Source organism: Metopolophium dirhodum, chromosome 8, assembly GCF_019925205.1.
Source record: "Metopolophium dirhodum isolate CAU chromosome 8, ASM1992520v1, whole genome shotgun sequence".
NCBI classification, from domain to species: Eukaryota; Metazoa; Arthropoda; class Insecta; order Hemiptera; family Aphididae; genus Metopolophium; species Metopolophium dirhodum.
Genome location: NC_083567.1, coordinates 4,685,238 through 4,713,051, shown reverse-complemented (window position 1 = coordinate 4,713,051; position 27,814 = coordinate 4,685,238). Strand labels below are relative to the sequence as shown.

At 30.0% G+C, this 27,814-nt stretch overlaps 3 protein-coding genes across 4 annotated transcripts; 2 read left to right on the top strand and 1 right to left on the bottom strand.

The window, feature by feature from the left end:
* Positions 1-1,036: 1,036 nt before the first annotated feature.
* LOC132950576 (E3 ubiquitin-protein ligase RFWD3-like) lies at positions 1,037-15,234 on the top strand. Of its 2 annotated transcripts, XM_061022090.1 has the most exons (10): positions 1,037-1,500; positions 11,075-11,190; positions 11,264-11,451; positions 11,724-12,006; positions 12,120-12,256; positions 12,322-12,462; positions 12,585-12,809; positions 12,880-13,108; positions 13,209-13,655; positions 13,768-15,234. In XM_061022090.1, exons 2-10 carry the CDS (start codon positions 11,088-11,090, stop codon positions 14,028-14,030), a joined length of 2,016 nt encoding a protein of 671 aa, XP_060878073.1. In that variant the 5' UTR covers positions 1,037-1,500; positions 11,075-11,087; the 3' UTR covers positions 14,031-15,234. The 2 variants fall into 2 exon arrangements, with proteins under 2 accessions (XP_060878073.1, XP_060878072.1); XM_061022089.1 differs by lacking the exon at positions 1,037-1,500 and having other exon boundaries at positions 11,064-11,190.
* Positions 15,235-16,510: 1,276 nt separating this feature from the next.
* Positions 16,511-23,436, bottom strand: LOC132950136 (transmembrane protein 19). Its single transcript, XM_061021376.1, has 8 exons — positions 23,285-23,436; positions 20,830-21,017; positions 20,488-20,592; positions 20,102-20,239; positions 19,897-20,046; positions 18,722-18,826; positions 18,393-18,608; positions 16,511-17,074 (listed from the first exon to the last, which is right to left on the bottom strand). Exons 1-8 carry the CDS (start codon positions 23,311-23,313, stop codon positions 16,917-16,919), a joined length of 1,089 nt encoding a protein of 362 aa, XP_060877359.1. The 5' UTR covers positions 23,314-23,436; the 3' UTR covers positions 16,511-16,916.
* Positions 23,437-23,995: 559 nt separating this feature from the next.
* Positions 23,996-27,747, top strand: LOC132950135 (integrin-linked protein kinase). The gene is made up of 9 exons (XM_061021374.1): positions 23,996-24,261; positions 24,358-24,523; positions 24,618-24,810; positions 24,902-24,982; positions 25,256-25,451; positions 25,521-25,764; positions 25,827-25,926; positions 26,024-26,154; positions 26,214-27,747. Exons 1-9 carry the CDS (start codon positions 24,173-24,175, stop codon positions 26,358-26,360), a joined length of 1,347 nt encoding a protein of 448 aa, XP_060877357.1. The 5' UTR covers positions 23,996-24,172; the 3' UTR covers positions 26,361-27,747.
* Positions 27,748-27,814: the final 67 nt, after the last annotated feature.

The window sequence follows — 27,814 nt, the reverse complement described above, 5'->3', positions numbered from 1 at the left end:
AGCACGCGGGACACAGCTAGAAGACTATGAAGTCTAGTAGTTGGATATGGCACAATATTCCTCATTTATTCAATTTGGTATAGGCAATAACAATTACGTAATTATGGGTGAGGGGGGACCAGACCCCCCCAAGAGCTTTTAAACTTACATTCTGAGTGGAGTGATAAATTCATTGTTATACAATACGATGTTTTTTTAAATTACTTTTATCTGTAGGTATACAGATTTTACTACTTTATATTTTTAAAATTTGTGGATGGCTTCTGATAGAAAATTGAATCTATATTTTATTCTTAAGAGGACATAACACGCTAGCTGTATTTTAATTGTCTCCGTCTTACAAGAAAGTAATATATCTACCAAATTTACGCTCAGAAGATCGCGTTTAGCTTTGTTAGTTTCAAAATTAGAGCGAATCGACCTATGTATTATCATTGATTATAAATACTAGTACAATGTTATTATGAAACTTGATGGTATGAGAACATTATTTATCTGCGTGTTTGTATGTGGGTTGTTTACGATAATTCAATTTTTAAATGAGTTATGAGCATATGTAATTTACGCTATACCTACAAAACTTGCTAAAAATTGAACTATCATAAAAAATTCAAATGCAAACACTGAAACACAGAAAATGTTCTTAGTTCTTACCATCAAGATTCACATTTTTTTAACTTAAAACACGGAGACGAAGTTCGCTGAAAATGAGTGCTTCTTATCTTTATCAAAACGTTGGTGGACCGGAGTAGTGAGTACATAGATAATATAAGAATTTTATTCTTATATTATCTATGAGTGAGTACCGGACCACGAATATCGGAACATATAATACCAAGGTGTCAACTACACAGCTGCAGCTGGACCAGCTGGTGTTGACCATATTATTTCACGATGATCGAACGGTGTGGGTAACACCGTTCGAACAGTGCCGCCACCACTGTGTGTGGAGTCCGCCGGTCGAAGACCCGCGGTCACCATGTAAATGTATAATAATATTTATTATTTTTGTTTATGTTTTCGTCGGCCACCCTGACGATCAGCTTTTCCGGCTTCTGCGCAATGCTCGATTCTCATTTTCATTATCAACAACGTTATTATTATATATTCGTATTTACTATTTTGTTTTGGACATCGATCGGCACAAGTGTTGAACCACTACAGCGTCTAGCAGAGTAGCGCCACTCGCCCCCACTTGGGAGTCGACTGTCGATAGCGTCTGACTACTGTTCGCGGTGATCATCTGAGTCGAGGCGTTCATCTTTCAGTTTTTATTGCTCTCTTTGCCGCCACCCGCATCCTGCGTTCCTGTCAACTGCCGCCGAAACTGCTTTGCACAGTAACCTGTAGAGCGTCTTCTGCCGTCCGGACAAGCTGCGCCGTTGTTTTGCTTCTCGCCACTTCCACTCTCCAACGTACGAGTCAATTCCAACCGGTGTGTGGTGGTGATCAGGTGCTGGTCCTCTCTCCGCTTCTGCTTCGGAAAATAAGTTGTCCGACGTAAGTATATTATCATCATGAACTGATGGGCGCGCGCGATCAGCGGTGAGACGCAGACATTTGTCGTTTCGGTACCTAAATGACCACAATTGTGTCGATAGACGTTCAGGTTCAGCCGCCATTTTGGGCGCGAGCAGACGACCTGTCAACACGCCCCCCTCCCCCTCACTCGTCATCCACTCAACCCTTGGCAGGGTATATATATTTTTATTGTTTTTTGAGTTTTCACACCCTTTTCCCTGTTGAGCACTTCAATTTTAAAGCAAATCCGATATTGCATCGATCAAATAGTGTGAGTATAACATTTCCATTTTAAACCAAAATGAATACTTATAGCCTATAGGTAAAGTTATTACAGGATTGGGTGGAGAGGATGTCTACCATAATGTTGGTATTCTGTGTTGTGTAAAAGAATCATAACCTCTTCAAATATTACCAACTATACCTATAGACGTGGTTTCCAATTGATATATATTACTGATTTGGACTTTTGGAAACAATGCGTCTACTTATGTCAAACATTAATCCTCTTGAGCTTGTTTATTAACACAATCAACAAGTTTTATGTTTTTATATTTTATTGCTACCTAACAATTGTTTATATTTTATTTATTTATCTGAAATAAGATTCCATCCAAGTCACTGAATCATTGCATGGCGTCTTACCTAATAAATGTTTGTTTCCCTCAACGCTTCATAATAATAGTAAAGTAGGTACCTACTAACCTGGAAAAAAAATCCACGTTAAAGGTAGGTTAGTTGCCTATATATTCTACGATAAAATATAAAAAAATGTTCACCATTCACTAGGTGTCTATAGTACTTACCATTTACTATATTTGTATATTTATTTATTTATTGCAAAAGAAATTACCTATATTTAATTACCTATAGTTATAATTATTTTTTGCACTGCTCTTTAAATCTATAGATACCTATATTCCAAATAAGTTTGGAAAAACTGCACAGCCTCGGAACGGTAGGACCACTGTGATTGAACAGTAGTTCACACACAGCGCATAGACAACAGCCAACAAGACTGTATGTGCCTGCACCGCTACGCATTTTGGTCATGATTTCCAAACTTATTTGGAATAGAGTATAGTGCTTGTGTTGGAGATGTTTCACAGGGTGATTCACCGATGCTGTTTACCAACTACCACTTTTTCATTTAGTAATGAATTTATTAAAATTTTGATTTTTGGAATTCTTAAATACACTGTATATAATGGAGACTTGATGAAAAAAAAAATTATGCTACTTTAACGTATGACAAAAATTGTTAAAATTATATGATAAGTAAATAATTTAAGAAATATACTCATGTCAGCAAATTCCCCAAAAAAATTATTACATTCCAAATTCATCTAATCATTAATATAATATTGATATTTTAAAAAAATTAAAAAAAAAACTACTTGACATGGATAAATGTTTTTATTATCAAAATTGTTCTTATAAACAAATTCACAAATTGGCTATTTTGAATATATCCAAAAAAAATTAATCAAATTTAAAATTTAAAATTTTTACTATTATAATTAAAAATAATTATTTGTTTACTGTATTATGTGTAGCGCAAGTGACTATAAATTATACTTAAAAAAAATTTAAATATTGATTAGAACAAAAGTCAGTTCTGCACTCTGCATACTTAAAATACACTAGTGATGTAAATTTTTGTGAACATTTTCAAAAACTTAAAAATTTTATAATTTATTATCAAAGAAATCCCTTGATATTATAAAGTTATAAATTTATAATATGTTTAACCTACATAATTATATTTAAAACTTTGTACTTTAATTAACATTTACCCTTTTTAATATTATTTTAATAGTAGATACCTATATGTATTCCTACTATTAAACATAATATATGAAATCCAAAATACAAATAAATTTATCTCGATAATGAATTTGCATTTTAATCTGCTTTTAAAAAATTTGTATTTTTTCTTCAGTATAGACGATGAGTGTATATAGGTAAGCGTTTTCCTACATTTAATGATTTTTCCAATAATTATTGATATTTATTGTTTGTTTTATTTCCACAATTTTACACAAAAATGTTATATAGTTTTAACACGAGACCATAAGTCAGAACTATTTATAATTGGTAAATTTTTTTTATTTTTAATATGTAGATTGTACGAGTAGGTAGGTAATTCTAAGTATATTTTAATTTTATTTAATATTCACAGTAAATCAAATTATTTATTTAAAAAAAAATACATTAAAGAAAGTTAAAAATTTTCAAGTTAACATATCTATTAAAGACCATATTATCAAATTCTTATGTGCTTTTGAACTACTTGAGGCGGTACAAACATCTGGTTTTAAATGAGGATCCCCTTTTTACTTTAAATTATTTTTAAAAAAAATTTTATTTTTGTGCCTGTCATCACCTTTTAAGACATTAAAAATGCTTGCATTTTTTTTTAGTTTTTTTTCTATAAATATCAATCAAATTTTATCTGTTGGGTAAAAAAGCTTGAAAATTTAATAGAAGGCTCCTAGGTATTGTTTCAAAGGCAGATGAAAATAATTTAAAATCCTTAGTCACAGTTTTTATTTATAAGCATTTAAAGTTCAATTCTTGACATAATTTGGAAAAATCACGAAAATTAGCAAATAATTTTGAGTTGAGAATTCATAAAAAATTTTCTTTTTCAAACTAAGATTTGAAAATGTAATACAAGATTATCCATAAGTTTGTCCAACCAATTATTTTATTTTGATAACTCCCTATAAACATTTCTAGATCTGCGCTTGCTTCAAGATATATATTATTTACTCCACAATTCATATTTCTCTAAAATTAGAATATATAATACACTATTGATGAAATAGAGAGATCATTTTTCAAATATTTGGGACTGTATATTACCTGTGAACATTTAGTAAGTAACACTAACAACCATAGCTGTTCGCAGTTGTTTTTTTTTGGTCCCCAAAAATATTAATTTCCCTAAATAAATTATGCTCTTACCAAAGCCTAATATTTATTATTACCATTTTTATTACTACTCCTTATTTAGCAATGAAAATTGAGAGGTACACTGTATTTTCATGTTTTATTAGATTAGATTTAGTCAGTGGGAAAATATAGTGACCTACCCTATGTAGGTATAGAGTAATTCCTGTGGATGGATTTTTTAAAAATAATTTATTGTTTTAAATTTAAACTTATTAATATACATATGTATTGTATATCATCATTTAAAATTTGTTTATAGGTAGTCATAATCTCAAATTGAATTATAGTGTTACAGTGTATTATTGTATAAGTATAAGTATATAAAAAATGTTGATTTTCAATATTAAAACTAATACTTGTTCACCTAGATTATTTATTAAGAAAAAACTAAATTGTTAATTCGATCAAAGGTAGGCAAGTTAATGAAAAAAAGGTGGGTAAGTGGATATCGCTCTGCTGTACAGTAGGTTACAAGTGGGTCACTGTTATGGATGGTGTTAAATTTGAATTCAATGATTTAATATCATTGTATAAGAAAAACGATTCTGAGCGAAAATAGTCAGTCAGCCTATGATATTACCAAGTATACTTGATGATATTATTGTGAATAAAGTAATTTATATATATACTATTTATGTGGAACATTATTTTACATTTCAATCCTTAGCTACAAAAGTTGAACATTTTATAAATTTTTAACTACAAAATAATTATTGCGTTTTAAATTTGAACTTTAAAAACTTCTAAAAAAAAATTGTGCCAATGTATTTTCAATATTTTTCAACTGCTATTGTAATATTTCAGGAGCCTTGCATAACATTTTCACGCTTTTCTACCCAACGAATAAAATTTTATTGATATTTATAGAAAAAAAAACTAAAAAAATTGAGAACTGACAATGTCCGTAAACAGCTCAAAAAGGGTCAAACTATTTTCAAAATTTTATCGCGTATAGAAAATGCTAATAAAAACATTCAGTCAAAATGTCATGTACCTACGGTCATTTGTTTTAAAGTTACACCAAAAATCAAAATCGATTTTAACAAAATCAAATTTTGCGTAAAAATTCGCGTTTTTCCTTAATTTTTACTTTTGACCCCCCAAAGTACCAACTAGATTCACTTTCCTATCATAAAAGTTACTGAAGAAAATCCAAGCACGTTTACTGTCCTAAAAGGTGATGATAGACACAAAAAAATTTTTTTCAAAAAAACATCATTGTAAAATCAATACATTCATCGAAGCGAAGCGCTCAGAATCTAGAATTAATAGTTAACAATAGGTTTATTAATCAACTTTAAAAAGGTGATAACAGACAAAAAAAACACATTGTAAAATCAATACACCGCTCTGTTTAGAATCTAAAACTTAAAGTTAATTAGTAGTTAATTAATAAACCATTTTAGATTGTGAGTGGAACGATGAATGTATTGATTTTACAATGATGTGTGTTGTTTTTTTTTGTTTTTGTGTCACGATAAGTAGTCGAAATAATGCTTCGATTTTCAACTTCAGTATCTTGTTCGATGGGAAAGTGAATATTGTTCGGGAGGTCAAAGTTCAAAATTCCCAGTTATTCTCATTAGTGCTGTGAAAAACAAAAGAAAAATTAAGGTAAAACTGGAATTTTTACGCAAAATCAATTTTGGTTTTTGGTGCAACTCTAAAACAAATGACCGTAGATACATGAAATACTGAATATTTACATTAGCATTTTCTATACACCATGCCATTTTAAAAATATTTTGAGTTATTTTGAGCCGTTCAGGGAAATTTTCAATTTCCAATCTTTTAAGTTTTTTTTTTTATAAATTTCAATAAAATTTTATTTGTTGGTTAAAAAGCTTGAAAATTTTAAAAAAGGCTTTTAGTATATTGTTTCAAAGGCAGATGAAAAAAATAAAAAATCTACACTGTGACTTGCCCGAAGAAAAATGCTGCCCGTGAACCGAGGTTTGAACCAGCGCCGGTGTGCGTCACAACCGACCCCTTAATCCGCTCGGCCATTCCGTCCCCCAATTTTAATTTTATAATAAGGCATTACATACCAAAAATGATTCTGATCGAAGATAGTTTGTTAGCCTATATTTATGATGATTTATCACACCATATTCATATTACTGTTCTGTAATTTATTTTTATATTATTAATACGTTAAGATTGAAGTAATATTTGACAAAAACGAATAGTAAATGTTATAGGTAATATAATAAGTAGTACCTAATTATTATAATCTTTTTTATATAATATTATTACTAGTTAACAGCTGTTAGGTTCAGTTTGATATAATATTTGAATGCAGAATTTCGTGTACGCTACAGCAGAGGTTCTCAAACTGTCTTGTGATACTGTGGTCTGGACTCTGCAATAGTAATCAAAGGGCTACCTGGATATATCTGAATTAAGAGGATGCTACCCATCATGCATCTGTTGTCTCCGTCGTCTTACACATGTACGACATACCAAATTTTCGTTCACTAGTTTCAATAGTGTGCTGTTAGTTTTGATATTGGAGTGATTTGACCTATTACCAATTTTTTAGATAATAACATTATCTGTGCTTAAGCGTTGGCTTTTATTCGATGTTTTAATTTTCAAGCGAGATGAGAATTTTTAATTTTTGATATTTCACATACCCATATCTTGCTTGAAAATTAAAATTTCGAAAAATCGGCAACGCTTAAGCACAGATAATGTTCTTACTTAAAAGTTTTATAATAGGTCAATTCACTCTAGTATCAAAACTTATAGCACACTATTGAAACTAGTGAACGACAATTTGCTTTGTCGTGCGTGTATAAGACGGAGATAACAAATGTATGGGTAGCGTCCTCTTAAATTAGTATAATGTTTGGTTTATCATGTTTATTTTATTAATAATATCCCGCATATTTTGTTTTGTAGTCGAAAACTATGCGAGTTGGTTGAAGAATATATTTCTTTTATCATTTATGTAATTTATGATTATATAGTAAATACTAGCCGACCCGTCACAGCTTCGCCCGTGATTGGTTGTTTATTTTGTTTTCGGACGATGATATTATGTATAATTTTTTATTGAAATTTTATCGTTTAATGTGATCGACAAGTGAATATAAAAAACGTATTGAAGTGTTTCTAGTGATATTAATGGTAAATTAAATTTAATAGAACTTCATTAACCGTAAAAAAACGCATATCTTAAAAAAAATTATGATTGTTCAACTACTTTTGGGTGTATTCGCATTGCTCCCTGCCCTGAAGTTTCCTTAGCTGACATTCCTATACCTTCATCTCAATCTGTTAAGTACCTAACCTTTGATCGTCGCCTCACCTGAACGCAACATGTAAGGGGAAAAAAAAACTCGCCCTAAATTCACGCATCCGGTTGCTCAAAACATTATTAACTAACAAACATTCTAAATTAAACATCAAAATGGCTTATTTACAAATCCCTAATTAAGCCTATATGTGGTCATATGGGCTCCAACTGTGGGGTAATGCCAAAAAATCCAATCTCAACAAAATACAAACCGTTCAAAACAAAATCCTACGCTCCATCACCAATGCTCCTCCTTATGTATCTAATTTTACTCTCCGCTCTGACTTAAAAATGAAAACTATACATGAAGAAGCCAAAACGTATTACAAACGGTTTTTCAACAAACTGTCTGCTTACTCAAATCCTCTAATATCCGGTCTAGCCACTCACACAATTCCTGGAAACCCTCCACGGCGTCTAAAAAGAAACTGGTGTAAAGATCTGCTTAATGAATAACAGAAAAAAAAATGTATATTAATATTTAAAAAAAAAATATTTAGTTACACAAATTTTTAAGCAAAAGGAAGTGCGATCACTGGATGGTTTCTTCCCTCACCCTACTCATGTTATTTTTTAATATAATGTTGCACATATTCTCATTATGCCTTTGGGTATAGATTGTATATTCTCTAATAAAAAATTTAAAAAAAAAAACTTTAGGGTGTAACATGCTACAGCCTGCAGTAAGTGCAACTCAGCCACCCTGGTAGGCAATCCGGCTACGTCGGATCGCGGGCAAAGGGCACCTATTTCACCAATCACCTTGGTAGGCAATTTTCAATAATTCGATTTGATGCAAGCTTGTACTTGATCTGCCCAATAAACCAATGGCAACCGATAATAAATAAACACAAATAATGTCTACTGTTGACTGTAACCAATGGGAACTATTAATAAATAAAAATAAAATTTCCAATGTAAACTTCAATGTCCCTGTTTGAGCACCTCTTTAAAATGCGAATTTTGGCAAATCCTTTCTTATTGCACGGTGAAAGTATTAGAAGAACCTCTTCCGAATTTCAAGTTCGTTCGTTGCGTAGTTATTGAGTTACAGCGATCAGTGACTAAGTGGTATTTTGATTTTATATGTATAGTTTGTTAAAGAAACAAATTAATAAACAAATTTTTTCTGCATAATTTTTCATGAGATGTATATTTTTTTACTCATAAATTATGAGCATTCAAAAAGTTTGAGGACTGTTGCTATGTAGCATATAGTAGGAAAGTATTGTAACCCTTAAGGGGGGGGCGAAGCCCCACACTTCCATGTACCATGTACGTGATCCAATGCCTTATCCTGAGCTACAGCCTCCCTAATATCAAACATTATTTACGCCTATGCAAATAGAAACACAGAACTTATATAATCGGTGACGTATACATGATTTTTGTGTGGGGTGGGGTGGGATCGGAAAAAAAATTTAACCTAGGTGCCTGCACATTAAAATGATAAATAACAAAATATACGTATAATATATAATTAGGTAATCTATGTAATTTATTAGGTGTCTCAAAATATTTAAATTTAAGAATAAACTTAGTATTATTATAGGTATACCGTATACTATTTCATAATATATTATTTTATTATATGTAAAATATTCTAAAAATCGTAATTTCGAATGTTGCAATAATATTTTATTTTGTAATTACTAGTACAATTTAATATAAAGTTGAAACGACGCTCCCGAATTAAATAATTATAGAACACAATTTATTATTTTGAGATTCTGAGCGAAGCGATGAATGTATTGATTTTACAATGATGTTTGTTTTTTTTTTTTTTTTTAATTTTCTTTAATTTTTGTTTCTGACATCACCTTTTAGGACAGTAAAAGTGCTGGGATTTTCTTCAACAGTAACTTTTCTGATAAGAAATTGAATCTAGTTGGTACTTGGGGGGTCTAAAGTAAAAATTTCCCAGTAGTTTTCAAAAGCGACGTGAAAAACAAAAGAAAAATTAAGGAAAAACGGGAATTTTTACGCAAAATCTGTTTTCGAGAAAATCGATTTTGGTTTTTGGTTTAACTCTAAAACAAATGACCGTAGGGACATGAAATGTTCACTGAATGTTTACAATTGCATTTCCTATACACCATAACATTTTCCAAATATTTTGACTTATTTTGAACTGTTTACGGACATTGTCAGTTTTCAATTTTTTTAGTTTTTTTTTCTATAAATATCAATAAAATTTTATTTGTTGGGTAAAAAAGCGTGAAAGTTTTATATAAGGCTCCTGATATATCGTTCTAATAGCAGTTGAAAAATATTAAAAATACATAGGCACAATTTTTTTTTATATGCATTTAAAATTCAAATTTTGACAACATTTATCAAATTTATAATTTCTTAATTATTTTGTAGTTAAAAATGTATAAAATGTTTAACTTTTATGGCTAAGGATTGAAAATTTAAAACAAGCCTCCACGTAAATAGGTTATATATAAATTACTTTATTCACAATAATATCATCAAATATACTTGTTAATATCATAGGCTGACTGACCGTTTTCGCTCAGAATCGTTTTTCTTATACAATGATATTATATCATTGAATTCAAATTTAACACCATCCATTACAGTGACCCACTTGTAACCTACTGTACAGCAGAGCGACATCCATTTACCCACCTTTTTTTTTTATGTTTCCTTGTAACACGTTAAGTGCTAACTCCTAAGACTAAGAATATTATTTTATAAAACTTAAAAAAAGGTCTATGGGGGGGGGGGGATATTTCACCCTGATATGTCCTTGTATATAATGATGTATAATATAAATGTAAGTCATAATTTAAAACATACCTAATATTCTTCAGATATTCAATCGATTGAATGCCTCAAAGAAGTTTCACTTCATCAACGCCGCACTCGCAATACGCAAATAGTTTTTGTTGTACCTACCTAATTCAATAGCCGGAGACTTGAATTTTTCACCAAATACTTACCATTTTCAAAACTGACAAATGTAGTATATTATGTAAAGAATAGGTTATTTCCTGTTAATTTTACGTGTATAATACTTAACAGTAGTCGAAATGACAACATTGGTCTTGCAATAAAATCTTGTATTATATCATTAAGTGGAGTCTTCGTCTTACAAATGTGTAGTGTCCTCCTAAAGAAATTTAACAATATTTAAGAGAAATGTACGGGAGGTAGAAAAGCATAGATAAACATTCTAAAAATAATAATTATTTATCAAATCAATGAATAGTACGCGTTTTAGGGTTGATATGATGACGTAATTCAACTTTTAAGTATTTATAAAGATAATTTTTGTATGATTTACAGAGGAGATAAAATTATGGGTAGTCCATCAAGAACATGGGAACATAGCGAAGACATTATGGAAGTAGATAATTTATATAGAGCTTTTTTAGCAAGGGATGATATAGATATTTTAAATGGTGAGAATAGATTATATTTTAATGTTATATGTTTTATATTTTAATTATTATAACTCTTACCATTGTGGTATAGATGTGCCAGATATATTGGCTGCAGGTCTAAGAATTACTTCACGAATGTTTTCTCAACAAGAACCGTTAGAACCAGTACCACCAGCGATTCCAATTCCTCCATATATGCACCAAATTCCAATGGAAGAAATAAATGTAGAAGAACCAGTTGAAGAATATGAAGTTGATGATGATGATGATGAAGCTAGTGTATGTATTATATTCAATATTTGTTATACATAATATAATGAATAAAGTATATTAAAATATGTAGTTTTATATTTAAATACTCTAGCTAGTAACTATTAAAATGTCTTTGATTTTGTTTAAAAAATAATATAGATAAGAAATACATTTTTTATATTTTTTAAATTTTATTCAAAGAATCAACATTTTTTATCCTTTTTTTCAGCATGAAACTCAATTATTAGTTTAATTTTTTGATAGTTAATCATCATAAAAAATCATTTATTTTTATTCAGGACCAATTTTCAATCAATATGGCAAATAGAGCAACTCGGCGACGAGGTATTTCAAATAATTCAGATGATTCTTTAGACGGAGAAGCGACAGAATATCCTGTATACCTTCCAGCAGGATCTCCAGTAGGATTTCCTATAGAATCTCCAATGGATTCTCTAGCTACATCTCCAGAATCATCTCTTGAATCTTCTCCTGTGGGATCTCGTGCTACATCTCCAATAAGATGTCTACCAACAACTTCAGCATCATCTTTAAAACGTACTTTTGAAAATCTTGAAAACGGTAAAATAAATAAAGTTTTTTTAAAAATTGTTCTTCTAATTAAATATTATGTTATTAAATAATCAATATAGGATCGGTTACATATATTTATTTTTATTTCATTTAATTCATAGACAATTCAAAGACAGAAGATGAAGCTTTTTCCTGTTCAATATGTTTAGATACTTTGACTAATACTGGTATGCATAAACCGGCTTGTTTGAAATGTGGTCATATTTTCGGAGAGAGTTGTTTACAGAGATGGATTAAGGTTAATAGTTTAGCAATGATTTTTTTTGTACACATGTTTATATATTTTATATTCTCGTATATTAGATTGGATGTAATAGGGATGCAAAAAGATGTCCAACATGTAACAGAAGAGCAAATGTAAGAGATATTAGAGTTTTATATACAAAAAATCTAGTAGCTGTGGATACAGCTGAAGTAACTGCACTTGAACTTAAAGTGGAAAAAGTAAGAATAATTAATAAAATATAGTTATCATAGTTACAATAATAATTTAACTTTATTTGATTTAGATTATTAAATCATTTTATTTGTATATTAACTATTGTACTTTTTTTGTTTCTTCTTAGGAAAATCGAGAGAAAAATTTAATGCATTTGGAAGCAGAAAAGTGGAAAGTCAAAGCTACATATTTAGACAGCGAAGTGAAAAGATTAAAAACTATGGTGGATATAGATCTATTAAATAAACAGGCAGCTGGTCCTACTTCATTACGACAATGTATAAAAAAAATTAGTATGTGCAAGAACGTGGGCTGTAGGGTTATGGCATACAATAAACATACTATGATGTTGGTAAGTGTTAGTCAGAGACTAGAGTTAATTGAATTTTTTTTAAATGATTTTTTAATTGAATTATTATCAGGTAGTGTCACAGCATTCTGAATCGTCATTATTCAATAATTCGCATGTGATCAGAAAATTGAACGGATCAATACTGGAAGCTTCTAAAGAATGTATTTTTGCACACAAAAAGCAAATTCGTGATATGGCTTTCCATCCTCTTGAACATAATCTTTTGGCTTCTGTCAGCTTGGATAAATGTATCAATCTAACGGATGTAAATTGCAACCAGACTGTTTCTACTATAGATGGTAATTATATTATATAAATTATTAACTATAATGTATATAGTATTAATTATTAACTATTTGTCTCAGTATAATTTTCTACTAATTATGCTTAAATTTACAGTTAATGAACCGTTGTGGTCATGTTGTTGGGCTGGTGACAATACCAACGTGTTGGTTGCTGGTGGTCAAATGGGATCCTTATACTATATTGACCGCAGATATATGAAATTGTTCAATGCTGATCAGTCTCGAAAACTTGGTTGTGTTTCTCTGATCCCCATCTCGCCATCAAAATCTCGGGCGTTCATTAATGGTGGGTTCATGAAGACCAGAATGGACTTATTGTCTATGTTTGAACAAGTACCGGGAAAAGAAATGCATTCCTACACAGAGACTGGATTGCCATTGAAAGGGCTCTGGACTAATACTTCTTTTGACTACAATTCTAATCTCATTCTGTCATCTGCCAAACCTTCTGGTCCCAACAAGTCTATCAGACATATTGTGTCTAAAATAGCAGATTACGATGCAGAAGGACCTGTAATAACTCCAGTAGTCACTTTTTATGGTTAGTCTCGACAATATTTTTTAAGTATTATTGTACCCTCTATGTCCTTTGTAATAATTGTTTAAAATGTGTTTGTCTTATATATTTTTAAATATGGTTCTAATACTTTCAGGCGGAGATAAGGCTACACAATTGTCCCGCTCATGTTTGGTGCCAACCACCGGTGCATCATACGAAGACACACTTGCTTGTAGTTTTGATGAAAAGTCAAGATCCGTCAAAATATTCAATGTCAACCAGGGCAGCAATATTCACAATTTCCATGTTCAAGATGACATCTTTTTGGATTTATGTCCCTTAACCGGTATGATGAATAGCGGTAGACGAGTATTGGCTGGTTTGTCAGAAAATGCTGTTAGTTTATTCACTGTCTAGAAAAAAAAACAAAGATATAATGTTTTTGTTTGTGTGTGCATTTATTACTTATAAATTTAAATTAAACATTTTTCCATGAACAAAATAATTGTAATGCATTTTGTGCATATACATTTGATTAAACATTGTGCTATCCTATATTGATATATTTTAAACTTAGTTACTTAGTAAGTCTGATGTCTATTGGCATACAATATTATATGTTTGCTTTTATAAATATTTTATTGTTATGATTTATTTGCTGTTTCATTTTAATTATATAATTTACATTAAATTTTCAAAGCTAATTTACACACATAGTCTTATGAATTTTTGGCTGACAAAAAATAAAATAGAAATGTAACAGAATGTAAAAATATTATCAAATCATGATAATAATATCACTAGAGTATGGATTTTACAGCACTTAAAAGCTATAGAAATAAACCTCTACAAACCCGTCAATAATATATTATTTTATTTATTATTCACTCACAAATTGTCAAAAAACAATGTATAATAATAATTAGGACTTTTATTCACACAAAGCTGCTTGGTTTCAATTTTAATAAAAAATTTAAAAATAAATAAATTAGTATGTAAATTAACTTAAAGCTGTATAAAGAGTGTAACAAAAAAATTCATGATCCAAAAGCACTAAATAAAATTGTTAACATTTGTTCCATGTTACATGAATCATATTTAAAACTGACAAAACTTTGTTTTGAACCAGTTAAAAAAAGTAAACCCATCAAAATCCATACTCTAAACTTAAATATTTGTGTAATATTATACTTATATCATTTTAAGAATAAATAATTTTTACGATTTCATAATGTTGTTACGGGATCACAAATTCATAGAAGTTATACGTCTATACCATATATCTATAAACTAATGGATAGCGCATGGAGAGACAAATCACCAGACGGGATTGTTGATAGAGAAATAGAGGTTTTGGGCCGCTACAGTGTTCCAAAACATAGCCCAAAACATGTTTTTTCTCTTTCATATGCTTATATGTTATGTTCTCTCTCTCAGTTATGTCTTCTGGATTAACCAAGAGCAGGGCGGTGTGGAAAACACTGTATTAGTTTATAGGTCTATGGTATTTACTAATATGATTAATGAATAGCATCCCAGGGTTATTGTCAAAAGAGTAACAACTGTAAAATAATTTGAAATCAATTTATTATAATAATATACTTATATTATACCATATAAATGACTTATCTTTCTATCCAATACAACAAATAGCGTTTGTCATCGACATCGCGAACTGTGATTGACCTACGGTTGCATTTCACGAAAACAACATTCTTTCCCATGAGAGCAGGTACAAGGGTTAATCGGCAGTTGTACCACAGCCAATGAATCCTGAGCACCTTCACCCACCATACACTACTTGTACAAATCCATCAAATTAACTTGTGTTAATTTTTGAAAAATTACCATTTTACTGTTGGAAATGATCTTAATTTAATTACTAAACACTTTACCATCTGGATCACTGGCAGAGCCACACACAATGATATACTCACACGATACAATATAATATTATCATGTACTGATTTGTGTATCGGTCACAAACAAATAAATAAGTTTATTTATTCGGCTCATGGAACGATTACAACATTAAGATATTATATCTTAGTTTGTGGTACCAGCAGTGGCAAATGCTAATGTATGCTATTTTTAAATGTTAAAAATATACTAATATGACATCGTACATCATAGAGATCCCCTTTTTAAAATTTAATCAAATGTAATCAAAGCACCTACATAATGCAATTGCTTAGTAATTTATTTTTACGTTTTAAACAGCCCCCCCCCCCCCCCCCATCTAAAAATTTACTATGACATGTCATAGATAAATATATTAGGTCATCAAGCACCACTGGGTATCAATTACTACCCACACAAACTTTGCGTGGTATGACTTACTAGTTACATCATGAACCTTTGATGGTTGTTCAGAGAATGAGTAATGCAACACAAATTTCAAGCAGACCCTTTGCAACCCCACTTTCATCTCTAATCAAAACTTTAAATTTATTTTTAAAAAATGCATCCCATATTTTTTATAAAAATTGAAAATAATATGCTGTTTGGATTATGAGACTAAAAATATTATGTATTGACATTAAACAGACAGACTTCAATAATTATGGGTTCACTAGCAAAATAAAATTCAACAGCATTTAATGTTAGAAACTCAGATTTGCATATTATGATTTAAATTATGAAAATTCAATATTTTTACCACAGATTAGAATACCCTCAGGTTGGTTCATACTATACTTTGAAATATAAAAAAAACTTAGAAAAACTGTCCATCGCTGTAGCACACAAAACAATTTGTGTAAATGTGCTTGGTACATATTATTTAGGCAACAGCCAACAATGGAATCCACTTTTTTGAATTTTTTTTTTAATGGATACTTTTAAGTATTTACATCAGGGCACAATAAAGGGAATCCATAAATAATTACAAAAACAAATACATGTAATATTATACGAGTATATTTTTAAATGTTGTAATAATTAAGTAACAACTTATTTGAGGGATTGATATGTATGTGTTAACCTTAACCATGTTTTGCATTAATTCAAATTAAATAAATGATAAAAATAATTATACAATAATTTAACAATCAAACAAAATATACATTTTACGGATAAAAAGAAAAAATACTAAAAAAAAATAATTGAAGTATATATAAAAAAGTATATGTATATAAAAATTGCAATATAATATTTACAACAAAATATTTCAGTCAGTCTAACTCCAACTCTAACGAAAATAAAACAAAATACAAATCCAACAAAAGTTTAGACCTAGCTATTAGAATGGAATAAATAGTCACATTAAATAAAAGTCTCAAGTGACCATATTTTTTTTTATGTTTATGGCCAAACTAAGTACGCAATTTTTGGAGTCACAATTCCCATGATTACACTTGATATCAAGTTGACACTGTGATTATCCAATATTCTTCTCCCCGATATGTGAACAACGTCTTTGCCAGGGTGTTCCACTATTGCTCCTGTTTTTCGATTAAAACCTGAATAAAATAAAAATTTAGTATCAAAGCTGCAGGTCTACAAGAAAAATAAATTAATTTTTTATGAACGTTTGAAATTCATATTTTTACAACATTTGATATTCACTTGATTTCTCATATAATAATTTTCTTATTTTGTTGTAATTAAATAACAAATAACTGTAGATACTTGAAAATTTCACTGAATGTTTATATTAGCATTTTCTATACACTTAAAATTTTGAAAATAATTTGCCCCTTTTTGAGCTGTTTACGGACATTGTCAGTTTTCAATTTTTTTAGTTTTTTTTTTCTATAAATATAAATGAAATTTTATTTGTTTGGTAAAAAAGCGTGAAAATTTAATGCAATGCTCTTGATATATTGCTACAATAGCAGTTGAAAAATATTAAAAATACATAGGCACAATTTTTTTTTATAAGCATTTAAAGTTCAAATTTTGACAAAATTTATCAAATTTAAAATTTAATAATTATTTTGTAGTTAAAAATTTATAAAATGTTCAACTTTTATAGCTAAGGATTAAAAATTTAAAACAAGACTCCATGTAAATAGATTATATATAAATTACTTTATTCACAATAATATCATCAAATATACTTGGTAATATCATAGGCTGACTGACCGTTTTCGCTCAGAATCGTTTTTCTTATACAATGATATATATCATTGAATTCAAATTTAACACCATCTTTTTCAGTGACTCACTTGTAACCTACTGAGCGACATCCACTTACCCACCATTTTATTTTTGTAGGTATTTTTACATTTTTATTTTGTTTAAAGTCTGAACAATAGTCAATAATTCTACATAATGCCGGAAACATATGAAAATATTATGCATACCTAAGTAAAAAAATAAGAAACAAGTAAAAGAAAAACAGAAAAGAATGAAGTTTTATTTTAAGCAAGATATTAATCTAAGATAGTTAATTAATATGTTCTTAGTATTATATTTGTGTGATATTTTAAATTTAAATCAAATATTAATATTCACTTCATTTTTAAAAATCATTTTTTATTAACTGGTATTGACTGTTGATGCATTTTAACTTTATTTTTAAAATAAAATTAAGATTTTTAACTTAGTTTTTTTATGTTATTTTTAAACATATTTATTAAATTTTATGAATTTTTTCAAGTTTTTTAGGTTATCAAGTTCCGGGCCCTAGTAATAAGTAAGAAAATACTAGAACTGTGTCACTACAGTTATATAATAGTAATGTTAGATAACTATTTCAGTTAAATATGTCTTCTTGAATCTACAGGATATTAATTCAAAAATTATTAAACATAGTAGAATAAAAAATATAATTACCACTGTATTGTAAGGTGGCACCTAATACTGAATCAACAACGCTGCCAACTAGCCCGGCAAAACCTCCAGCTACAATTATTGGCCACTGTGCGGGACTTCTGGCCAACATGTCGGCGTCGATTGTATAGATAAGCATTGCATAATTTGCTAATCCGACAGCCATGCCACCCAGTAGACTGACAACCAATCCAATGACCGAAACTCCACCATTTGTACCTGGGCAATAATTCTACAATTAATAATACTCACATTTTTTCAAATACTTATCACTATAAAATAATACAAGTAATATATTTTGTATAGAAAAATTAATAGCTCTAAAAAATTACCTTTGGGAACTGGTTTACCAGTTGTTATCAATAGGGGCAAGCCTGTGTCCAAGACTGTTGCTAATTCTGAGGCCCAAGTATCACCATTACAACTGGAAAAAGCACCTAAAGAAAACATACAAATTTAATTTATATTTTCAAATTTATTGGTGTAATAACATTAAATTTTAGCAAGTGCAAAATTTTTATTTCTCCAATAATCGTTAAGACAAATTAATTCATAATTAAAGCCATTTGCTTTGCTCAAATGTAATAGGTATCTTTTTATGAATTGCTCTCAAAAAATCCCCGACAAAAACCCCCAATGTTCAACCCTAGTTTGATAATTATTTCATTTTAATTTTTAATTTTATAATCTTTTAAATATTACATATATAAAATATAAAGTAAAAAATTTGTAAAAACACATCATAAAAATTACATTTACATTACCATTAAATAATAGTTTAATGTTTCTATAATTACTTGACTTTTAAATGTTTTGAATGATATAATACATTTGTAATTAAATATTAATAATGTATTGCTAATTAGTGTTTGAAAATATTAGTTCAATAATTTTCATGTAGTTGTGAGTAATATTGTAATCTGGGGTTTTTTTCCGGAGATTTTTATTCCGATTACCCATTTTATATTTGATAATAATATAACATATACAAATATCGAAACTGTATATTTTAAACACTGTATGTCTGTATATACTTAGTACATTATACATATAAATAAACCATAACATACTACTCGATATTTTTCCTCTTCAAGGAAAATCTATGATAAGTAACCATGACAACAAATATGTTCATTTTGCAAAAATCGGTTAGAAAAATAAAATATCTGTTCATAGCCCAAAAACATATTTATATGAAATGAAAATGTTATTTTAGTAGTTTAATTAGTCTATAATCTATGATAGTGACACGGCTATTGGCTATAATGAATTAGTGATAACCAAATTATGATATAACATTATTTTATTATTTGTTCAGTTATAACTTATGTTATCTTTTATAAAAATGTTTAACAAATCAATGAAATAGTACTGTATTTTAATAGGTATAAAATTCATCTACTTTTAGGTACAAAACCATATGTTTGCACCGTCTACATGTAACTTTTGTAATTATGCCACTGTTTTCAATAAGTAAACCAATAGCTTTAGAAGAATCAAGTATTACCAAGAATGCCAATGGATAACCAAGAAGGCCGATAATAGCGTTTGAAATCAACAGGTAGTTCACCACATCCGACATCTAAAATGTACAAGAGCGCAAGTTGAGTAGCCATACCTCCATTACACAACACCTGTATCCAGTTTCTTTGACCACCTAAATTAATTTAAAATATGTATTAATCACAATAAACATTATAAAAATGCCTTACCTTCTTTAAAGTCAGGTTCCAATTGTTTTTTAGTTTTGCTCCGAAATTTTGTCGCTCTGGAAGATGTAACGAAAAATGTTAGCAAACAAGCCAGAAATCCATAGCTGCTTAATGTCAATACAAAACCAACAATTACACCTGAATAATAACAAAATCAAAATCATGTTGGTTCTATATTTATGGATTAAGAGTTTAGACCAGCGATTCTCAATTTTTTTAATGCCGCGGCCCCTAAGATTTTTGATGCATTTTTTGTTATGATAACTACCTATATGAAATACATGTTGTTTTATAAATTGCCAACCATAAAAAAATTATTGGCGATCCCCAAGTTGAGAATCGTTAGTTTCGACTATAATTATAGAGTACTTGACAAAAATACTAACCTAATAGTGCTCCACTTAGGTTTAAACTACGTTTGGTGTAACCCCATACAGCAATAAATAGTGGAATGAAAGTGGATATAAACCACCGGAGAGGTGGAAGTCCTTCTAAAAATTGAATAAATATTTAATTAATAAAATACAATAAATTGAAATAGAAAAAAAAATGTCTTAATATTATGATTTCATAAATTAACTAGAATTCTAGTACCTATTCATGTTCAAATATTTACTTAAAAAGTTAAAAAATAACATGAAATATTTCAATATATTTGAATAAAATACTTATCTCTAAACTTTGGTTAAAATTGTTAAATAGTTATGCTATTCAGTTAATGAATTTACCATCTAGTTCATTTACATTATCGCCATAAAATTTTCGGAACAAAATATTGCTAATCCATAAGATCATTGACAATGGAATAGAAATCATAGTTAAGGCAACTGATATGGTTGGCTTTGAAACATTCATTTCTTCAGAATCATTTTTATTTTTGGCCATGTTGACGAAAGTGAAAAATTGTTCTTGTACACTAAAATAGAAAACACTATAATTAATATTATGTTAAAGAAATTAAATTTCCTCTTCTGAATCTACTACAGAAACAACAGACTACATAATCAGCACTAATAACACCATGCTCACAACAACAATATTATTATGTAACATGAAAATTAATAGTTTGTAGGTTGATTGTATAGTTGAGTTTAATTAATTTATTAAATAATCATTAACAACTAAGATAAAGTCGAGGATAAAGTTAATATAGAATAATAGCCTTAGTATTATTATTGTTCAGTTTTTAATTATCTTTGCATAAAAACCCACTTTTAGAAACAGTTTAATTACCATCTGTTTACAATTATTGTTAGTCAAAATATCGATTATTTACTTACAACAGTTATAACTTATAAAGTACCATAGTATTCTTTATTTCGGGGGGAAAGGAGTGGGAGATGCTAATGGATACTTAAAAAATACAATGGTAAATGTACTTTTTTACCAAGCGCCAAACACATACTTCAGGTAGTTTAATTGAACTGCCTTAAAAATTGGGTGTTAAGATCGTTTTGCAGTTGTTTAAAGGGATGGGTAGGTCAATCACACTTTTTGAACTACCAAGTGCCAGTTTTAATTTCATCCGGCGCCACTGTTTTCACCTATTGTTTTTATACAATATGAGAGGTATCTAAAATACAAATTAAATTAGAACATTCCTACCTGTTTTTCCTATTTTTTAAAATTTCTAACGAACTACAAGGAATGCTTTGTTTAGTGCATAGGTACCTATGTACCTATGTAGTGATTTATCCCTTGATCTATATTATATATTCACAGCAGATATCCCTCAATCTAGTAACACCCTTCTAGCAACATACGCTGATGACACAGCTATTCTTTCCTCCAGTCCAAATCCTATCCTAGATTCAGCTGCACTCCAAGATCATGCTAATAAAATAGACAAATGGGCCAAAAAATAGAAAATTAAAATTAATACAGATAAATCTGTGCAAATTACTTTCACGTTAAAACAATCTCCCCGTGAGTGCCCTCAATTAATCATGAACAATGCCCCCCCTATCCCTGTCCAAACCGAAATAAAGTACTTAGGCATAACACTTGATAAAAGACTAACCTGAGGCCTTCACCTAAAAGAAAAAAGAAAATCAGCGAACAATAGACTTCACCTCCTCCGACCACTCCTTAACTCCAAAATACCACTCCAAAACAAACTTATTATATATAAGTCAATCATAAGACCAGTCTGGTCTTATGAAATAGCAATCTGGGGTCCAGCCAAGCCCTCAAACATCAGGCCAATTCAGGCTTTTCAATCAATTGTGCTAAGGTTAGTAATCAAAGCCCTCTGGTACGTTTCAAACTCTACCTTACACAACAACTTAAAAATAACAACTACCACTGAACTAGCCAAAACAATGTACAAACGTTTTCACCAAAATGTAAGCACGCATAGCAATACTTTAACATAACACATGTCCTCCCTCACCCTCCCAAAAAACCCGCCACGTAAACTAAAGCGTAAATGGTGTAGAGACCTATTAAATTAGTAAAGGAGGTGTTACCATTGGGTTTCTTCCTCAACACGATATTCATGTTACTTTATTCTGTTTTTTTTCTCTATCTAATTTGCTTATTGTAATTATTGTGTACAGATTGTAAATTGTCTTTCTTAATAAAAAAAAAAAAATAAGAAAAAAGGTACCTATTTTAATATATTTAGGGTAAATTTTAAGTAATAACGAAAAATACAATATTCCTATATACCATGTAAAAAACCAACATACGCGCATACAAAGACTGTTAAATCATAGTACTTAAATACAAATAATTACATTTCATAATACTTAAAATTGTATTCAACTATCATTAAACAAAATTACATATTACAAAATATGGTTATAGAAGGATTAACATTTATTTTTCTAATGGTTTATAAATAGATTATTAATTATTTAATTATGTGTGGTCATAACAAAAATAGCTAGGTAGTTTTAAGTACGTAACAGCCAACAGCCAATCAGAATTGATAAATTTATAATTGAAGTTAATAGGTAGTGTTGGTTAATTAATCCCAATACCTAATGACATTGATTTAAAGTAGGTAGGTACCTATAGTATGTAAGTAGGTATACAATATTAAAAAACGAGTAGAATAAAAATTACATGTAAATCCATCATGCAACGTTATTTAGGTAATTATATAATATTATAATATGAATAGAGAACGCTTTTAACTAAGTTACCGACAATAGGTACATTTTAAAAGAAAAACATTACATTTTTTGAAATGTTTTCGCACGAGTCATGTTTAAACACACAAGTTGTTCGGCTTCTTTTCCACAATTCACAAAAATTAAAACGTTTAAACTATTATAGGTAGGTAACTATACTATAATATGATTTTCTACAGGCGGGCAGTAAGTTGTTGTAGTCACCTGATCAGCAAAAAATGAACGGACAAAGTCGACGTGTGTAAGAGACGATAGGGCGATGTGGTTATTAAATTTAAATATACAACTGTAGCTCAAACGAGATAATCATAACGATTGGAAATCACTATTAAAATTTAAAACTGTTTAAAAGTCGTGAACTGTGACATGAATACATGATAATTATTATTATTTATTACTACAAATTACAATATAGAAGCGATTTAATAAATTTAAACTTTGAACGCACATGATCGGCGCGGCGGCTCGTCGTAATCAAACCAGACAGTTGTAATGTTGTAACTTGTAGACTAGGTAATCGCACAATCGCACTATTTATAGGTGTAAAGAATTTATGAGTTATTGGTGACGGACGGACAGCCGACCTAAGCGGGCTGCTCTATCAGCAATCAGCCGCAGCAGCAGCCTGCTAAATACGTCATAATAATATTTATTATTTATTATTTTTTGATAATCAACGGAGCTGTTATCACGTTATCAGTGTCTTGGCTTTAAACAGCTGCTGCTGCTGTTTGCCGAGATAACACTGTTTATTTTCGTATTGCCAAATTTGGAGTGTTTGTCCGCGTAGTCGTAGCCGCAGTAAATAAGCAATACAGCATTACACTCCCAGTGCGTAGGATTTCCAGCATCCGCCTGGCCATTCGCACCGATCTAGGCCAATTTCCTGGTGCGATTCCCGTCCGCGTGTCCGGTGGTTTCGTTGACATACGCGATGGAAGATATATTCCAGTGGTGCCGGGAAGGCATCGCCATGCAAGTACGAGTCTGGCTCGATGACACAGAACACGACATGAACCAGGGGTGAGTTAAATGTCGTACACATGCCGCCGCGGTAAGGTGGGCGGAATGTTTTCGTCGCCAGACGTTTTCACCCTTAGCTTTTTTTTACGTTTCCAGGGACGACCACGGATTCAGTCCGTTGCACTGGGCCGCCAAAGAAGGCCATCTGAAGATCGTTGAGATGCTGGTGCAGAGGGGCGCCCGCATAAATTCTACAAACCGAGGCGATGACACACCTCTGCACTTGGCCGCGGCTCACGGTCACCACGAAATCGTTCATCTGGTGTGTGTCTAGCGTTTTTGTTGCCTCTCCACATTTCTATATTTGATATTAAAATGTTGTACAATAGCTAACGTATTGTTTCCTTGTGTTGTAGTTGTTGAAAAACCGAGCAGACATCAATTTCACAAACGAACACGGTAACACTCCATTACACTACGCTTGCTTCTGGGGCTATGAAGCAATAGCTGAAGAACTTATTGAAAACGGTGCATTGGCTGCTTTGGCCAACAAAGACGGAGACACTCCGTTAGACAAGGGAAAAGGACCAATTTTAAAACATTTAAAAGGTATGCTTGCTTGATGGTAAAAGTATTTTTCTTTCTCTTTTTTAACTATTTTAACCAATAACATTAAAGACTAATAACAAATTAATTACAGATTTGGCTTTGCAATCTGGACAAGATCTTACCAAAATCAATTTCAAAGATCAAAGCTGGTTAGGTTTAAAAACGAGAAGCAGTAAGTGAATTTATTATTACAATTTTCTTAAATAGGTATAACTTATTTTTATAGTGTCATAAATTTAAAATAAGTTGTGTGTTGTACTTAGTTTCCTTTATTCATTTTACCAATGTTTTGTAATACAATATAGAGCTTTATTCTAAAACTTATTCGGTGATCATCTGTCACTTTTTAAATCTTCAAAGTTTCATTTATTTTATGTTGTCATTGTAAATTTACATAAATAATATTTATGTAAATGTATACTCAATTATTTTATAAATTGTTTAGGAGATGCTACATTATCACGGCATAAAGGAATAAACTTGAGTGATCTTTACTTGCATACAAAAATGGCTACTTCGCCCAGTGGAGAAACATGGCGTGGCCATTGGCAGAAGAATGATATTGTTGCCAAAGTGTTGGCAGTTCGACAATGTACTCCTCGAATTTCCAGGGATTTCAATGAAGAATTTCCAAAACTCAGGTAATAATTATTGAATTGATTGTTTATTTTCATGCAATTTTAATAACTTAATTATCATTTTAAATGTAGAATATTCTCGCACCCTAATGTGTTGCCAGTGATAGGATGTTGCAACTCCCCTCCCAACTTGGTGGTTATTAGTCAGTATATGCCTTGGGGCTCGCTCCATACTTTATTGCATGAAGGAGCCAGAGTTACAGTGGACACAGCCTTAGCACTTAGACTCGCAGTAGATGTTTCTAGGGCCATGGCGTTTTTGCATAGTCTGGAAAGGATTATACCACAGTTTCATTTGAATAGTCATCATATCATGGTATATTTAATTTTAATTATTTTGTTTAATTAAATTTCATGTGTACTTATATTCATCCATAGATTGACGAAGACCTTACAGCTAGGATAAATATGGCAGATGCTAAATTTTCATTCCAAGAAAAGGCAAGAATATACTACCCTGGATGGATGTCTCCTGAGGGTACTAATTTTTTTAATTTATTTGTGACATTTACAATACCCTAAATATAATGATAATGTTGTGAAAATTGTATAATTGTATTACTTGTTATTTTCAGCTTTACAGAAAAAGCGAATTGATACTAATTCAGAAGCATGCGACATGTGGAGTTTTGCGATTCTCCTATGGGAATTAGCTACGAGAGAAGTTCCATTTTCTCACTTGTCACCAATGGAAATAGGGATGAAGGTATGATTTTTGTTATTTCTGTATTAAAATATACTTAACTAAAACAGTTATATTTTTAGGTGGCTTTGGAGGGTTTAAGAGTGTCTATTCCATCTGATATTTCGCCACATCTCACCAAACTGATTAAAATATGTATGAACGAGGATCCAGGCAAGAGGCCAACATTTGACATGGTGCTTCCAATTTTGGATAAAATGAAAAGATAATAATAAAAAATAACAAAATTCTTCAGTGCTATAGTGGAAGAAGAAATCTTAACAGAATAGGTCACTAACTTTTATACAAAAGTATTTATTTCAAAACCAATGTATATCAAGTGGTCAAATATTTAATACAACAGAATAGGTCACCAATTTTTACACAGAAGTATTTATTTCAATTCAAATGTATCTCAAGTGGTTACAAAATTTATGTTCATATGATACACTTATTTGTAACTTTGTTAAAATGTTCATAATTCTATTTTTCATTATAAATTATGTTTTATAGACAAAAAACAGTTGAAATCAAATATTCATATTTTATTAAAAAAAAATTTAGATATTTCAATGTTAGAATTTTACAGAATAATATATTTTAATACTTTTGGACTACTATAATATTCCAGCGTGAGCTTCCTGTATTATGCAGACTAATAAAGACTTTGCAGTTGACTATTTATTAACATTAGGTAATAACTAAGTAGTAATTAATTATTAAATATATTATGTTTTTTTATAATCAAACTAGTTACACCACAGTATTTCTGTTTCAGAATTGAACAGGTGTATTTTTTTTCTCTTATTGATCTTTTACTGATACAATTTAAATACATTTATTAATGTAGCTATAATATAATTTTGTGAACGGTCTGGCACATAATGTTCAATTTGTTCATATAATCTAATACATACCCTATGGGCATAATAATTTTCGGTTTTAAACTAAATATGTTATAGTTGTCTATTATAGATGCAGTATTATCAAAACTTTAATGGATTATTGCCCTAAGGTATAATCTTGTTAAGCGTGGTTATAATATTATGTATGCCCAACATGCTAATTATCACAGCTGTATCAGACAACATTTAACTAAAAGTTTATTATAATGTTTCATATCAAAGTAAACTACTGCAATTACTTAAGTTTAGTGAAACTGAAATAGTTTCATTAAATCTACATGAAACATTTTGCTTATCCAATAATATGATATCTATGGAGGGAAAAATCATCTATATATCACTCGGGTAGAATACAGGTGGTGTAATTAGGAATTAATATGAGCTTACATTTTTTATACTTAACTTGTTTTTTACAATAACATATTATGATTAATTTTAGTTTTGTTTGACTGTAACAATTTGTATTAGATTTAAACATATTATATTTTAAAAATTAACATTTTTGTTGAATATGCATAATATATTATTTATAGCCGACGGCAGTTTTTGTCAATTATTGTTAATGTTTATGCTGTTATGCACAAATGAATTATTCCACGATGCTGAACACATCGCGTGCCTTATTATACAGTTTGTTAAAATAAATAATCGTACCGCTAATAATTGTAAAATAATAATAATAAAAAAAAATGTAATGTATTACTAATCGAAATATGTTGTTGATTTTGTTAGCCGACCTACCCATAAAAGCGTTCCTGCAGTTCGATGCGAACGAACAT

What these genes read in the sequence shown, in the direction of transcription:
- LOC132950136 (XM_061021376.1), bottom strand. Translation starts at nt 23,313, where the DNA reads ATGACTCGTGCGAAAACATTTCAAAAAAT. An exon ending in CCTAAGTGGAGCACTATTAG is followed by an intron (nt 20,240 to 20,487) that starts GTTAGTATTTTT and finishes GTTATTATTCAG; the next exon opens with GTGTAATTGTTGGTTTTGTA. An exon ending in GTTATCCATTGGCATTCTTG is followed by an intron (nt 18,827 to 19,896) that starts GTAATACTTGAT and finishes TGTTTTCTTTAG; the next exon opens with GTGCTTTTTCCAGTTGTAAT.
- LOC132950576 (XM_061022089.1), top strand. Translation starts at nt 11,064, where the DNA reads ATGATTTACAGAGGAGATAAAATTATGGGTAGTCCATCAAGAACATGG. An exon ending in TTGAACTTAAAGTGGAAAAA is followed by an intron (nt 12,463 to 12,584) that starts GTAAGAATAATT and finishes GTTTCTTCTTAG; the next exon opens with GAAAATCGAGAGAAAAATTT. An exon ending in ATAAACATACTATGATGTTG is followed by an intron (nt 12,810 to 12,879) that starts GTAAGTGTTAGT and finishes AATTATTATCAG; the next exon opens with GTAGTGTCACAGCATTCTGA.
- LOC132950135 (XM_061021374.1), top strand. Translation starts at nt 24,173, where the DNA reads ATGGAAGATATATTCCAGTGGTGCCGGGAAGGCATCGCCATGCAAGTA. An exon ending in TGGATGGATGTCTCCTGAGG is followed by an intron (nt 25,927 to 26,023) that starts GTACTAATTTTT and finishes TGTTATTTTCAG; the next exon opens with CTTTACAGAAAAAGCGAATT. An exon ending in CAATGGAAATAGGGATGAAG is followed by an intron (nt 26,155 to 26,213) that starts GTATGATTTTTG and finishes TTATATTTTTAG; the next exon opens with GTGGCTTTGGAGGGTTTAAG.